Source organism: Bufo bufo, chromosome 2, assembly GCF_905171765.1.
Source record: "Bufo bufo chromosome 2, aBufBuf1.1, whole genome shotgun sequence".
NCBI lineage: Eukaryota > Metazoa > Chordata > Amphibia > Anura > Bufonidae > Bufo > Bufo bufo.
Window position 1 is genome coordinate 446,677,429 of NC_053390.1, and position 15,233 is coordinate 446,692,661.

A 15,233-nucleotide genomic window follows, 5' to 3' on the forward strand; every position below is an offset into this window, starting at 1 on the left:
CGCCCCTTGCCCGTGGGTAGGGGCAGCAGAGCCGGCACAGACCACTGGGCTAACACCTATATTGGCGAACATCAAATCAAACACCTCCATGTGGCTGTCAGGATGCGGTGCAGGCCTCTTCTATCCTGTGTCCTGCTCTGTATGCTGCCTGGCTCTAGGCCCGAAGCCTGTCAGCGGGGCAGGGAAACATCACTCCTGTGCCTTGCCGCAGAATACAACTGTAATACAGTTGAATAGAGACAGATGAGCGCTTCCACAATGGAAGCGCTCATTTCCCTTGGCCCTGCTGCTGCCTCCCTCATCTCCAGGGCCGTGCCGCCTTATGCGATCGCCTCATCTCACCTAATTGGTCATGCAGCCCTACCTGGACCCTGCCCTGTAGACGTGATGTCAGCAATGATGCTGCGTCTTAGGCCCCTTGCAGACGAGCGTGAGCAAATTAGGTCCGGATGCGTTGCGGATGTGTTGAGTAAAAAATGTGTGATTTCGCAAGCAAGTTCATTCAGTTTTGTATGCGATCGTGTTCAGTTTTTATCGCGCAGGTGCAATGCGATTTAATGCATTTTCCACGTGCGTGATTAAAAAACTGAATGTTTACAAACAACATCTCTTAGCAACCATTAGTGAAAAATACAGTTGCTTGCGGATGCTTGCGATTTTCATGCAGCCCAATTCACTTCTATGAGGCCTGCGTTGTGTGAAAATCGCAGAATATAGAACATGCTGCGATTTTCACGCAACGCTGTGACGTTATCACTAATTGATTTGTTACCACAAAACGCGAGGAAATTCGGTTTTCTGACAAAATTTGGATCAAAATCCACTTCGTTAACTTTCATTTGCATAACACTAGTGACAGGTCCGCTTTAATATTATATCTGTCATGTTATCCTATTGCTTTGCATATGTTTTGCGGTATTTTGATAATTAAGGCAACTTTGCTTACAGTAATGATTAACCTTTACAACTTTTATACAAAAGGGGACCCCAAAGGGGAGAGTGTCTATCTCTAAAACATAACTTTTAATTGATAATGAAATAAAACACACCACTGTGATGCAAAACTCTAAAAACGTAAGGGGTCCAAGCCTGGTACGCCAGCAATACTGGTAGACAAAGAGAAATCCTGCTCCACTAAGTGAAAGGTGTGAGCAGTCTTACCAGACCAATGGATATACCGGGACCAGGAGAATCTGAGGAGGGCGAATCCGACGGACATCAGGTGTAGGTCCAATGGAGGATCACGGTGGTGGACAGGGTCATATAAAGATGGTGGAGCTCTGTGCCCTCATACACCCTAATGAAGGTGAGGGGGGCTAGTTTCATTCTACCTATCTACACAGAGCAACCGCCCCGAGAGGGGCGACCCCGTCAGGATACCTGTCCCTACTCAGGCTCGATCCCTAAATCTAAAAATATGAATAGCCAGCTAGTCCGCTCCTGTTACCATCCCAACGTGGCACGTTTCTGCCCGTGTCGACTCTTCAGGGGAATTCGTACAGAACGATACAGACACCGCAGGTAATAACCTGTGGCGATAACTGGGTCAAAAAAATGCCTCTCAGATGGGAGGGTGCATTTGTACAGAGGATTGGTAATCCTAGGCTGAATGGTCAGGAGGATATGATAGTCCTCCGCTTTACTGAGCCCCTATGGTGGGGGGAATCAAAACTACCAGCAGCCTAGGACCATTCAGCCTAGGATTACCAATCCTCTGTACAAATGCACCCTCCCATCTGAGAGGCATGTTTTTGACCCAGTTATCGCCACAGGTTATTACTGCGGCGTCTGTATTCTGTACGAATTCCTCCGAAGAATTGAAACGGACATAAACGTGCCAAGTCGGGGTGGTAACAGGAGCGCACTAGCTGGCTATTCATATTTTTTGATTTAGGGATCGAGCCTGAGTAGGGACAGGTATCCTGACAGGGTCACCCCGCTCAGGGCGGGTGCTCTGTGTAGATAGCTAGAATGAAACTAGCCCCCTTCACCTTCATTAGGGTGTATTAGGGCACCTTCTTTATTTGACCCTGTCTACCACCGTGATCCTCCATTGGACCTACACCTGATGTCCGTCAGATTCGCCCTCCTCAGACTCTCCTGGTCCCGGTATATCCATTGGTCTGGTAAGACTGCTCACACCTTTCACTTAGTGGAGCAGGATTTCTTTGTCTACCAGTATTGTTGAGGTACCAGGCTTGGACCCCTTAAGTTTTTAGAGTTTTGCATCATAGTGGTGTGTTTTATTTCATTATCAATTAAAAGTTATGTTTTAGATATAGACACTCTCCCCTTGGGGCCCCCCTTTGCTTGAATATTGGAGTGTTTGATTAAACCTATACAATTTAGAGCTCTCACTTTGCTAATTAGTTTTACAACTTTTATACTAAGAAAAAAAATAACTGACCTGACAACCCTAAAGTAGGTGTGAGTATACCGACATCATAGATGAGCAGCCTCTCTACTGTATGTGAAGTACAGGTCGATAAAGTTCCCGAACGTTGTCCAACCCTGACTGTTTTGACATGACCATCTGACTTAGGGTGGGTTCACACTAGCGTTATGGAGTCCGTTAGGGCTTTCCGTTATGACAGGGTTATAACGGAACATAACGGAATCCATAAGACGGAAGGGCTGATCCGTTTTGCTGCCCATAGACTTGCATTATGACGGAATGCAAAACGGACGCCTTTCAAAGGCATTCCGTTTGCTCTCCGTCCTAATAGAAGTCTATGGGAATCAAAACGGATCCGTCTGGTTCCCGTTATGCAAGACGGAAAACAAAGTCCTGTCAGCAGGACTTTGTTTTCCGTCTTGCATAACGGGACCCAGACGGATCCGTTATGTTTTCCCATAGACTTCTATTAGGACGCAGCAAAACGGAATGCCTTTTAAAGGCTTCCGTTTTGCATTCCATCCTATGGATTCCGTTATGTTCCGTTATAACAGAAAGTCATAACGGACTCCATAACTCTAGTGTGAACCCACCCTTAGGCTGCTTTTACATTTGCGCTTTTACATTTCCATTCTTTTACTCCGTTATAGGAGCAGAAGAATGAAAATAACAGAAGTGCCAGATTCCGCACTTAACTGAAGCGAACGGAGCCTACAGACTCCATTGACTATAATGGGGTCTGTTATAATGGGAACCTTCCAGGAGAAGGTTTTTGTAGGGGAGAGAAAAGGAGATTTTGCAGTAGTTATAAGAAATAAAACATCTCTGCTATAAATCATATTAAAACTTATCTTAGTATACCACAACCTGTATTATGATCAGCAGCCACATGCCATTAGGCCTAGTGCACGCTACCATATCAGTTTGGCAGTCCACAAATTGCAGATCTGCAAAATATAGATGCGGTCTGTGTGCCATCTGAATTTTTTGCGGCTCATTGATTTCAGTGGGTCATTGGACCGCATTTAGCGAACATATTGTATCATTTTTAAGAAACGGACATAGAGATGTGGAAAGAACATGGATGATGAAACGCCAACTGTATCCATATTTTGTGGATCCGCAATTTGCGGACAGCAAAATACATACAGTCGTGTGCATGAACCCTAAATCTGTAGTCCTAGTCTTGAATCTTGTACAGATATCTGCTCTTCCAATAAAGCAGATGAGTTCAGGTGCATGTTTTTTAGTCCCTGAGGCTATATTCACGCGATTAGGCCTCTTTCACACGAGCGAGTTTTCCGCGCGGGTGCAATGCATGACATGAACACATAGCACACGCACTGAATCCTGACCCATTCATTTCATTCATGGGTCTGTGTACATGAGCATTTTTTTATTACGCATCAGTTTTGCAGCAGCATGCATGTTCTATATTCTGCATTTTTCACGCAGCCCTGGCCCCATAGAAGTGAATGGCGCTTCAGTGGAAAAACGCATTTCATCCGTAAGCAAGTGCAGATACAATGCATTTTTCACTGATGGTTGCTAGGAGATGTTGTTTGTAAACCTTCAGTTTTTTATCACACGCATGAAAAAAGCATCAAAACGCATTGTACCCGCGCGGAAAAAACGGAACAACAGAACGCAATTGCAGACAAAACTGACTGAACTTGCTTGCAAAATGGTGCAAGTTTCGCTGAACGCACCCAGAACGCATCCGGACCTAATCCGTCATGCTCGTGTGAAAGAGGCCTTAGGGCTCATGCCCACAAACGTAAGGCACTCTGTGCTACAGATATGCACCCGTTGACTTGAATGGGTCCGCGATCCGCAAGATACAGAAAAAACAGGACATGTTTAGCAGTGCGGAGGCACTGACCCGAAAGCCCACGGAAGCACTTTGTAGTGTTTCTGTGGGCTACCAATCCGTGCCTCCGCTCTACAAAATATATGACATGTCCAGTATTGGTCCATATCTTGTGAATTGCAGACCCATTCTAATCTGCGGTCTGCAATATAGGCAACGAGCCCTTACGTTCATGGACATCAGCCCTTAAAATCCACCACAGATTCTATTACAGATGACAGACGTTTTCCCCAGTGGAATCCGCGATCAAAACGCCACCAATAGCAAAACGCCACCAATAGCTTTCTGTTGACTTCAATGGACAAAAAACGGTTTGATAGTGGTTTCTGCATTGGAGTCAATGGGGAAGTAGAAAAAAATGGTAGCAGTTTTAAAAAGCGGTTAAAGCGGTTTCACAAGCATTTTAGCGGTGTTTCTTCCACCAAAAATGCTTCTGAATTTTCTCAACAAAGCATTGACAAAAAACTAAAAAAATTGCTTCAAAAACCTCTTCTCAAAACCCTTTCAAAATCTTCACTCAAAAACATTTCAAAAATGCTTGTAAACACTCCCCTAAAACGGCACCAATTAAAATCTGCCACCAAAAAAACACATGTTGCACTCATTGAAGTCTTATATACCTCTAAATAGGTCATTTTACAGGAACATTTAAACAATGATATTCTGACCCATAGGTTGGAGGTAGGATATTCTAACAAAGGGTCAAAATGGAAATATAATGGGTATTATTCCTTTTTCCATATTCGCTGATTAAATATAAGGAAGATCTCCCATGCCCAGCTCTCAGAAGTGTCCATTATGGATCGGTAAAATATGCAAGACATGATTGTCCTTCACCAAAGAAATGTGAAATGAACGGACAGCTATAGGATTGTATTCTCACAGATGTGCCACACTAATTCCCTTCTGTTTCATTTCAGACCATAGTGAACACTGCCAGGGGTAAGTTCTACTACTTTTTTTCCATTTGGGTCTCATCAGAGCTAGATACAAGTAGAACTTATGCTTCACTGCATAGCTACATTCTTTTTAAGCTTTCTTTGTATGCTTTCCATAGATCAGACTACTTCACAGTCCCCCGGTAAGAAGACAGATAGTGCAGATATGATGAGAGCAGGTAAGTGGATATCTAAGGGTAGGTTCGCACTTGCGTTAAACGGGTAGTGGCAGAGAACAGCCTGGTGGAGTTCACCGGATGTGGCCTAGCCAGATACTGCCTTTCACTATAATGGGGCCGGTGGGAATCTGGCATAAGTGGCAGTTTTCGGCCTCACAGAAACCTGTGCATGCAATGGTTTTTGTCCGGCCGAAAGCCTGCGTTTCGCCGGAAAGCGGACAGATCCCATTATAGTCAATGGGGTCCAGTGGTGAACACCAGTATCCGGCTAGGCTGCATACGATGAACTCTGGCAGGCTGTTCTCTCCCAGAACAGCCTGCTGAACCTGTTTAATGCAAGTGTGAACCTACCCTAACCTCGCAAGGTTTGCAGCATCTCATAATCTGCTGGGCACTGCTTGGCTTTCTTGGCATTCAGGAAGGATGCATGGCTGGGCTCTTCTGAGGTTAACATAACTTGTTATTTAACATAGCCATGTAATATGAAAATGAAGACAATGGGGGAGATTTCACCTTTCATTTTTCACAGCTCCTTTGGAAAATGAAAGGTGGAATCTGATTGGTTGCTATGGGCAACTAAGCCAGTTCTACTTTACACCAGTTTGATCAATCTCCCCCAAAATATGGCACAGCATGGGATTTTGACATTGAAAGGGGCATTTTTTTGCTCAAACAGCATGCTTTTGTTTTTTTACTGCCAAAAAAGAAGTCCTTGGGCTGGGGCTATACACAGACTTTTGGATGCGGTATCATCAATCTCATGCCAGAGGCAGTCAAGCACCTTGTGTGAGCATTGCATGCGACATTCACTCTACTTCTTGATTCTTTTCACGTAATTTTTTCATAATATTTCGATGTACGTGTGACTGTTGTGTGATTAAGTGTATTCCTATAGACAGCGACTGTTGCTATTGTGATACAAAAAGTCTGTATGTACCCCGAGCCTTACAAAACCATGCACATACACCTTCTCTCCCCACAGAGATAAGTAATCTATATGTCAGTCCATTATACTTGGGCAGATGATGGATGATAATGGATGTGTAGAAGGACCAAAAGCTTATGGAAATGGGGAACAGTGATACGCCCAGTTATAACAAGGAAAATAACTTCGTAATTTTGAATTTACGACTTAAACCGTGGAATTTTTTTCCCACTGATGCTTCAGCCTTTAAAGGGAACATGCCACCATTAAACGCCATCCAATCTATTGCCAGACCAAGGGGATCGGAGAAAACTGATAGAAAAAGATTGGGGAATAGATTAGTAGAACCTGTAATTTATTAATTGAAATCCCTGCACGTTCTCTGCTTGGGAGTCCAGTGGGCAGCTCTAATCAGTAATTCACGCTATCTCTGTATGAATATGCACAGAAATAACGATCAATCAATGATAAGACCTCCCACTGGACTCCTAAGCATGTTCAAGTTCTACTAAATTACTTCTCACAAAACTATCAATCTACGCAGCTCCTCCTGCTCTAAAACATGCTGCCTACCTGTCAGCCACAGTGTTTAACTCCCAGCTGCTGAACATTTGGTGGATTAAAGAACATTGAACTAGCCTTGGAGTGCCGTGACTTTCTTCATCTTCACTGGTAACTCCCATGTCAATCACATCACCCACACCAAATATGGCTATTGGCATAAGATAGTATCCTTACGCTCAGCACCATACTGCAGTAGTGCACTGAAGCCCAGCTGATCACCGTCTGCTGCTGGTGACTCTGGTTTCCTCACAGCATGAATAATATTCTTTGCCTGGGATCAAGCAAGCTGAAGGAAACGGCTGTTGCCCCTGCTATCTCCCTGCTTCGCTTTTCTTAATTTAAGCTCACTCCCTCCTGTATCTTCCTACCCTTGCTTGCTGCACCTCAGCAGGATAATGGGAGAGATTGAGAGGTATTATGTGATATAATGTCACCTTCCTGTTTGTATCCCAGCAATGTACTCTGTGGAGATTACAGTAGAGAAAGACAGAATTACAGGGGAGACTAAGGTCCTCTCTAGCAACACTGTGCTCCCTCAAGAGCAACCCCTGCAGGGGGTCAAGGTGTATGAAGATGCACAGAAAGGTAGGGTGCCCTGAAAGTTATTTTTGTGCCAAGGAGATAATTTCAGTAGCAAACATCTGACCATGTCATGGAATGGAACACAGTTATGTTTGCTTGTACAACACGTAGTGTCCAATTGGGTCTAATTTTGGTGAACATAAGTTTTGATGTTGCTGTGGCTTTTGAGCCTTTAAAGGAGTTTTCTGGGTTCAGAGCTAAACCTGAACATCTCCCCTTCATCCAAACAGCCCCTCTGAGATGAGCATCAGAGCATACTTCGATACTCGCAGGGCAAGGGCTTTTTCTGCAGATCCGGTGACGTACCAGGTCTTTGCTAGACGGAGGCTTCTGACTAGCAGTGTACCCAGTGACGTCACCAGCAATAATGAGCGGGTTTAGCACTTCCCTAGTCTGTTTTACAGGCTATGGCAGCGCTAAAACCCACCCATTAGTGCCGGTGACGTCACCAGTAATACTGCTAGGCGGAAACCTCCGATTAATGTAAAAGTGTAAACAAAAAAATCTCTTGCCCTGTGCGATACAGCGCAGGGCAAGGGAGAGCATCGGACATGAAATGCTGCTATGCTCATCTCAGAGGGGCTGCCTGGGTGAAAAAGGGGATATGTCCAGGTTCAGCTCTGAACCTGAAAAACCCCTTTAATTCAGCTTGTTCTATGAATTGTTTGCTCTATCTTTCCTATGAATACGTACTGTACCGTTTTCTATTCCATTTCCCCAATACTCATTAATTATAGAATGATAGTTTCGTTTTCTGTCAATGCAATTGTCCTGTATGTTAAATACCATGGTGGTGTGTGGAACCTGTATAGTAATATTTAGCTTTATATTTATACTACCTCTTTCATTTTTTCTATGTCAACAAAATGTCACATATTTTCCTTAAATTTTCTTTAATTTGTCTACAGTTGTACATGCAGTGAGATCCGAGGTTGCAGCACCTAATGATACAGTCCACCAGCTCACTTCCACAGAGGTGGAGGATCTGATCCACAAGGCAGAGGAAGCGACTCTTAGTGAAGTTTCTTTGACATCAGATGAAAAGACCTCAATCCAAAGAGCATCTCCTCGAAAGGAAATCCCAGGTGTACAGGCTCGACCTCCTGAGACATCACCTGGCCCGGAGCAACCAGTAACCATGATTTTTATGGGTTACCAGAATGTGGAAGACGAGAACGAAACAAAGAAGGTCTTGGGTCTTGAAGAGGCCATCACCGCTGAACTAGTTGTCATTGGCGATGGAGACCCACAGCCAGCTGCTGATGGAGATGTACCAGAAAAGGCACAACATCCTCCAAATGGTGCTCCTGTAGAAAATCCCAACAAGAGTGAGAAGCCAGAGACCAATGACACAGCAGCACCCAAGAGTGGAGAGCAGGATCTAACTATGAAGAAGCAGAGATGCAAGTGTTGTAGCGTGATGTAAGCAGTTGAAGGTAGGGTAAAGGTGTGCCTTTCCTCTAACCATCATACACCATAAAGCCTGAAATTGGAGGTTGTACTTTACCATAAATCTTGGATGGAGAGCTATTACCCCGAAGCCTTTAGTTTATAAAAGGGGTACTCTCTTTATCCATCACAGCCTTTGAGGGAGTCCCCTCCATGATCCAAAACTTTAACGGTGTTCTCATTTCTGTTATATACACTCCTTCTTATGAAATCGGAGAGGACATTCTGTTATTAATCCACAAGTAACGTGGGTAATGTTCATTCTATACTGAGTTTGCAAGCTCTCAAACTGGAAAGGAGACTTCCGTTTACACAACCTTCAGATGTATGATTGGAGCATCATACGACTAGCAAGTGTTCACCCTTCTTCTTGGCTATATTTGCTCCTGGTATTTCCTTCTGAAGAATCTGCAGCTCCCTCTATATATTATGAAAGCTACTGCCATTTTTTATCAAGACGAACCTAGTAGATGCCCCTTATTTCCTCTACCTCCTATGATCATTTTTATAGCCACCAACTTGAACTGTTCAGATGGAATCTCAGAAGATAGAAACTGTAGGTTGAACACACAACCAATTGGATTAATTGAATGCTCAGTACATACAGGATTTTTCAAATGTATTACAACATTGGGACATTTCAGGAAATTATGTGATAAAAAGAGACAAGGTTAACACGGCTCATGAGTCTCTATTAAATTGGGTATTTCAGTAGGGTTTACACTTTATGATGATATTCATTACAGTTGAACATCAGAAGGATTTCAAGTAGCAATTTTGTTTGGCCATTTTACGAATACGGAAGAACAGATATTAAATTCCAGTTGTAATAAAATTAACATTCACATCAGTAATAACCTACAGTATATGTTGCATTAACAGCTTATAAATATGTTGAATAATGAAAGCTAAAACTGATTAATAGGAAAATCCTCTTCATTCTCAATTTCAGTGTTTAGTGCGTACAGCTTGCCTTGTGTTAGAATCCCTGTATAAGGTCCGACATGTCATTTGGAATGTGCTCCAGTGTGTGACAAGATTATTGTTACAAGTATAGTCATTTGAATTGGTTTTTGTGTTTCATCAAGAGTAAAGTCCAGACACGTGATATGAAAGTTAACTTTATTTTTATATCCCTTAGCTACTGTGTATGATTTCCATTCTGCAAAACATTGTAACGATGTGAATATAGAGTTGCTGCAGGTTCTACTGAAATCCCCTTGACCTTCACCCTCTTGCCTTTTCTCCATGCCCCTTGTATGTTAACTGTGAACCCTACTACCCTGGTTGACTGTGTGCCCATAGTGCGGGACATGAAGCTAGGTGGAGCCTGTGGGCCTCAGCTGGACTTTCAATATATTGGTGCCTCTGTCTATTGCTCTGCCTGCCTGAAAATTACCCATATCCAAACATCCCCTATCTAAATTTTAAATGTAAAACATAAGAAACAAATAATTAAATAAAATGTCATTTAATCTCAAGATGCAACATTGTTTATGTCTGAATGACTGAGAACAATACACATAGTATTTTAAAAAATGAATGATAAAAGAAAACAGGAGATTAAATTGCCCTCCCTGTTCTCAGTCTACAGGATTGTTCCTGAAATAGACAAACTTGTAGAATTGCTGCATAGAACAGAGGGGTTAATCTCCCGCTGATCTTTTCCATTTTTGGCTGATAAACCTCTAAGGGCTCTTTCACACCTGCGTTCTTTTCTTCCGGCATAGAGTTCCGTCGTCGGGGCTCTATGCCGGAAGAATCCTGATCAGTTTTATCCTAATGCATTCTGAATGGAGTGAAATCCGTTCAGGATGCATCAGGATGTCTTCAGTTCCGGAACGGAACGTTTTTTGGCCGGAGAAAATACTGCAGCATGCTGCGCTTTTTGCTCCGGCCAAAAATCCTGAAGACTTGCCGCAAGGCCGGATCCGGAATTAATGCCCATTGAAAGGCATTGATCCGGATCCGGCCTTAAGCTAAACGTCGTTTCGGCGCATTGCCGCATCCGACGTTTAGCTTTTTCTGAATGGTTACCATGGCTGCCGGGACGCTAAAGTCCTGGCAGCCATGGTGAAGTGTAGCGGGGAGCGGGGGAGCAGCATACTTACCGTCCGTGCGGCTCCCGGGGCGCTCTAGAGTGACGTCAGGGCGCCCCAAGCGCATGGATCAAGTGATCGCATGGCACGTCATCCATGCGCATGGGGCGCTCTGACGTCATTCTGGAGCGCCCCGGGAGCCGCACGGACTGTAAGTATACTGCTCCCCCGCTCCCCACTACTACTATGGCAACCAGGACTTTAATAGCGTCCTGGCTACCATAGTAACACTGAAAGCATTTTGAAGACGGATCCGTCTTCAAATGCTTTCAGTACACTTGCGTTTTTCCGGATCCGGCGTGTAATTCCGGCAAGTGGAGTACACGCCGGATCCGGACAACGCAAGTGTGAAAGAGGCCTAAGTGGGGTGGGATTTATTCAAGAAGTGGAGATTAACAATCTTTAGATCCTACCATAGATGGAATTGAGGTGGGAGGCTCCTGATGCTGATTGTCTTACAACCAGACACTGAATTGTGAGAGGAGGGTAATGGTTGATCTTCTGGGACACATTAAGATTTTAATTAAAATTTCATGCAAAATAGGTCTAAAAGAAATTAGGGCTTTACCCGGTTTTCCACAGGATAGGCCATCAATATCAGGCTGGCAGGCGTCTGACATCCCGCACCTCTGCCAGTCACTTGTTCAGGAATATCTCTGGCGCCAGGATTACACAGATCTGTCCATTATATAGTAGCTGGTGCAGGTTATGTTGGATGCGGGTGTTGGACCCTACCAATATCATATTGAGGATAGGCCATCAGTATAAAAATCATGAAAAACCCCTGTGAGGGAGGAATTGCTGAGATATTTTTCTATGCATTTTCTATGTTTAGTGTTCCTTGAAATAAAAAAAACAACAACATTGTACACACTCACAGTTATATGATAAACTTATAATAGAACCTGGCATCCATATAAGCAGATAGGACTAACTACAGTACCAGTTAAAGGAGTTTTACGGGATCTTAATATTAATGACCTATATTCAGGATAGGTCATCAATATCAGATTAGGTGGATAGCCGATAGGCCATCAATATTAAAATCCCGGAAAACCCCTTGAAATTTTTGGACACAGCTAACTAGATGTTGGTTTTAAAGACATTTTGATCTAAGGGTATGTATACACAGCAGTGTATTTTAGGCAGTTTTCACACCATTTCCGCACCAAAATCCACATGTGTTACTTGCAGATCTTGCTGCGGATTTTGATGTGTTGCAAACGGTAAAATCTGCACTGAAGTATTGTATTTTGGAAATGCATCTATCTCATTTTGAACTTCAGTGATATTTGGAAGTGAAAAATTGTGAACCTCAATAATTCAGACATCAATTTTAAGGAACTCATAAGTGTGCCTATAATGTACATCAGGGGTCAGCAACCTTCGGTACTCCAACTGTTGTAATACTATTAAAACTACAACTCCCAGCCTGCACACACACTCCCCAGCATCCCTTGTAAATGAATAGAGCGTGCTGGGACATGTAGTGTCACACAGCTGGAGTGCCGGATGTTGCTGACCCCTGATGTACATAATAAATGTGCCTATAATATGCATAAGTGTGTGGATAATGCGCATATTAGGTTTTTGGTTTTTAAAGTTTATTTGTGGGATATCCTTGTGCATGCTAAACAGTAGTGCCAGCAAAGTAGGGTGGGTCATAAATGGCCTTGTTTTGGTCTTTCTGTCAATATGGAAAATTGCAGGAACTTTGAAAGTTTCTTCAAGTGCAGTGTGAGGATTGCCACAAGTAATACAGACCATCATCACCACAGACAGGTGATTCGAAAAATATTAACTATCACGTGACAGTGGTTCCTGTTAAGCGGTGGAATATGCACGTGGCATTGTTTCGATAAGCTTCTGCAATATCACAAGATTTATTTCCATCCAGTGTTGCATTCATTTTTCACCAAGATTTTGCATTGATGATGGTAGAGTCTGACTGCTGTGCAAAGCCTTCTCCAGCACATCCCAAAGATTCTCAATGGGGTTAAGGTCTGGACTCTGTGGTGGCCAATCCATGTGTGAAAATGATGTCTCATGCTCCCTGAACCACTCTTTCACAATTTGAGCCCGATGAATCCTGGCATTGTCATCTTGGAATATGCCCGTGCCATCAGGGAAGAAAAAATCCATTGATGGAATAACCTGGTCATTCAGTATGTTCAGGTAGTCAGCTGACCTCATTCTTGGAGCACATACTGTTGCTGAACCTAGATCTGACCAACCCCAGATCATAGCACTGCCCCCACAGACTTGTACAGTAGGCACTAGGCATGATGGGTGCATCACTTCATCTGCCTCTCTTCTTACCCTGATGCGCCCATCACTCTGGAACAGGGTAAATCTGGACTCATCAGACCACATGACCTTCTCCCAATGCTCCAGAGTCCAATCTTTATGCTCCCTAGCAAATTGAAGCCTTTTTTTCTGGTTTGCCTCACTGATTTGTGTTTTTCTTACGGCTACACAGCTGTTCAGTCCCAATCCCTTGAGTTCCCTTCACATTGTGCATGTGGAAATGCTCTTACTTTCACTATTAAACATAGCCCTGAGCTCTACTGTTGTTTTTCTTCGATTTAATTTCACCAAACGTTTAAGTGATCGCCCATCACGATCATTCAGGATTTTTTTCCCGACACATTTCTTCCTCGAATACGATAGGTCCCCTCTATCCTTCCAGTTTTTAATAATGCGTTGGACAGTTCTTAACCCAATTTTAGTCGTTTCTGCAATCTCTTGAGATGTTTTCTCTGCTTGATGCATGCCAATGATTTGACCCTTCTCAAACAGACTAACATTTTTTCCACGACTACGAGATGTGTATTTCGACATGGTTATTTAAGAAATGAGAAGCAACTCATTGCACCAGTTGGGGTTAAATAGCTTGTTACCAGCTGAAAGATAATCGCCCATGCAGTAATTATCCAATAGGAGGCTCATAATTATTTGCTTATTTAAATCCAGGTGGCGACTTTTTTTTGGACAGGCCGTGTATATTGGACAGCAAGGGAACTGTTAGTTCTTGAAGGTGCTGTATTGAAATTAGTATATAGGCCAATTCTACGGATAATATAAACTTTTACAAGGGCCAAATTTTGATGTTTAGACCACTGGGTCACAGCATCTCCAAAACGGCAGGTCTTGTGGAGTATTCCAGGTATGTAGTAGTTAGTACCTACCAAAGGTGATCAAAGGAAGAACAACCGGCAAAATGGCATCAGGGTCGTTGGTGCTCAAGGCTCATTTATGGTTGTGCAATGGCAAGCCTTTCTGCTGTGATCCTACAGAAGAGCTACCGTAGCACAAATTGCTAAACAAGCTAATGATGGAGAGGTGTCAGAACCTACAGAGCACTGCAGCTTGCTGTGTAACCACTGAAATATCACAGCACACCTTCAAAAATCTTGTGGAATCTATGGCTCGATGGGTGTGAGCTGAGAGAAACCTACACAATTTTAAGCAGGTGGGTTAAATGTTAGGTTGATAGGGTGTATACAGTACAGGTCACCAGCCTCAAACATCAGATTGGTGTCCAATTGAATTTATGACTGAGTTCAAATAGCAGATAAGTCTGGACAGGAACGGTTCAGAGCACAACAGTCATCCTGTGAGAATGCATAGAGTGTGCCAACCATTAGTACTTCATATAAGAAAAATAAATAGTCTCTCAAAACATTGTAGGGTACTTATCGGCGCTGCAGATCCACCGCGTGACGTGGGTCAAGTTCACATAGAGTTCAAGCGAATAGGTAATGGTGGTCGCGCTGCCCAATACATAGAAGTCCGTCAGGTCAGAGGTATATCGGATTTCCAAGCTTTTCCCAATGCAGCCACACAATAAATTCAGGGGTCGATGCACCGGAGGACATACAAACCGCTGTAATGAAAGTTTGGCGCACAATATTGAAGTTCCACAAGGATATATTTCACAAGGATTTTTTATATACTCACAAGAGAGTGAATTGTAAAAGCATAAAACCATATAGTGGTTCCTCGTGTAGCACCCAACCTAGGTTTCGCCAGTCAGCTTCTTCAAGGGCGATACCACCCCTTTCAGGTGTGGTATTTAAGGGTAGTGCATAAAGCACGCCCCCTTTTTTTGAGGTTACAACGTATTCTTTAAATCAATAAAAATCTTTTCCAGCAATAACATACAATACATAAATCGATACAATTTGCATATATAATCTCTCAAAAGTAAAATGGGATAATGTACCACATCC

General features: G+C 43.2%; 1 protein-coding gene across 3 annotated transcripts in view; it reads left to right on the forward strand.

Annotated features, from left to right (window-relative positions):
* PALM (paralemmin) overlaps positions 1–10,377 on the forward strand; it is a 95,585-nt gene extending 85,208 nt beyond the window's left edge. The window contains exons 6-9 of one of the 3 annotated variants that reach the window (XM_040417521.1): positions 5,186–5,207; positions 5,323–5,346; positions 7,325–7,456; positions 8,362–10,377. In XM_040417521.1, the coding sequence (XP_040273455.1) occupies positions 5,186–5,207; positions 5,323–5,346; positions 7,325–7,456; positions 8,362–8,879 (696 nt within the window). In that variant the 3' untranslated portion in view covers positions 8,880–10,377. Of the gene's footprint in view, positions 1–5,185; positions 5,208–5,322; positions 5,383–7,324; positions 7,457–8,361 lie in introns of all 3 variants that reach the window. The other 2 variants (XM_040417520.1, XM_040417522.1) reach the window with 2 other exon arrangements.
* Positions 10,378–15,233: the final 4,856 nt, after the last annotated feature.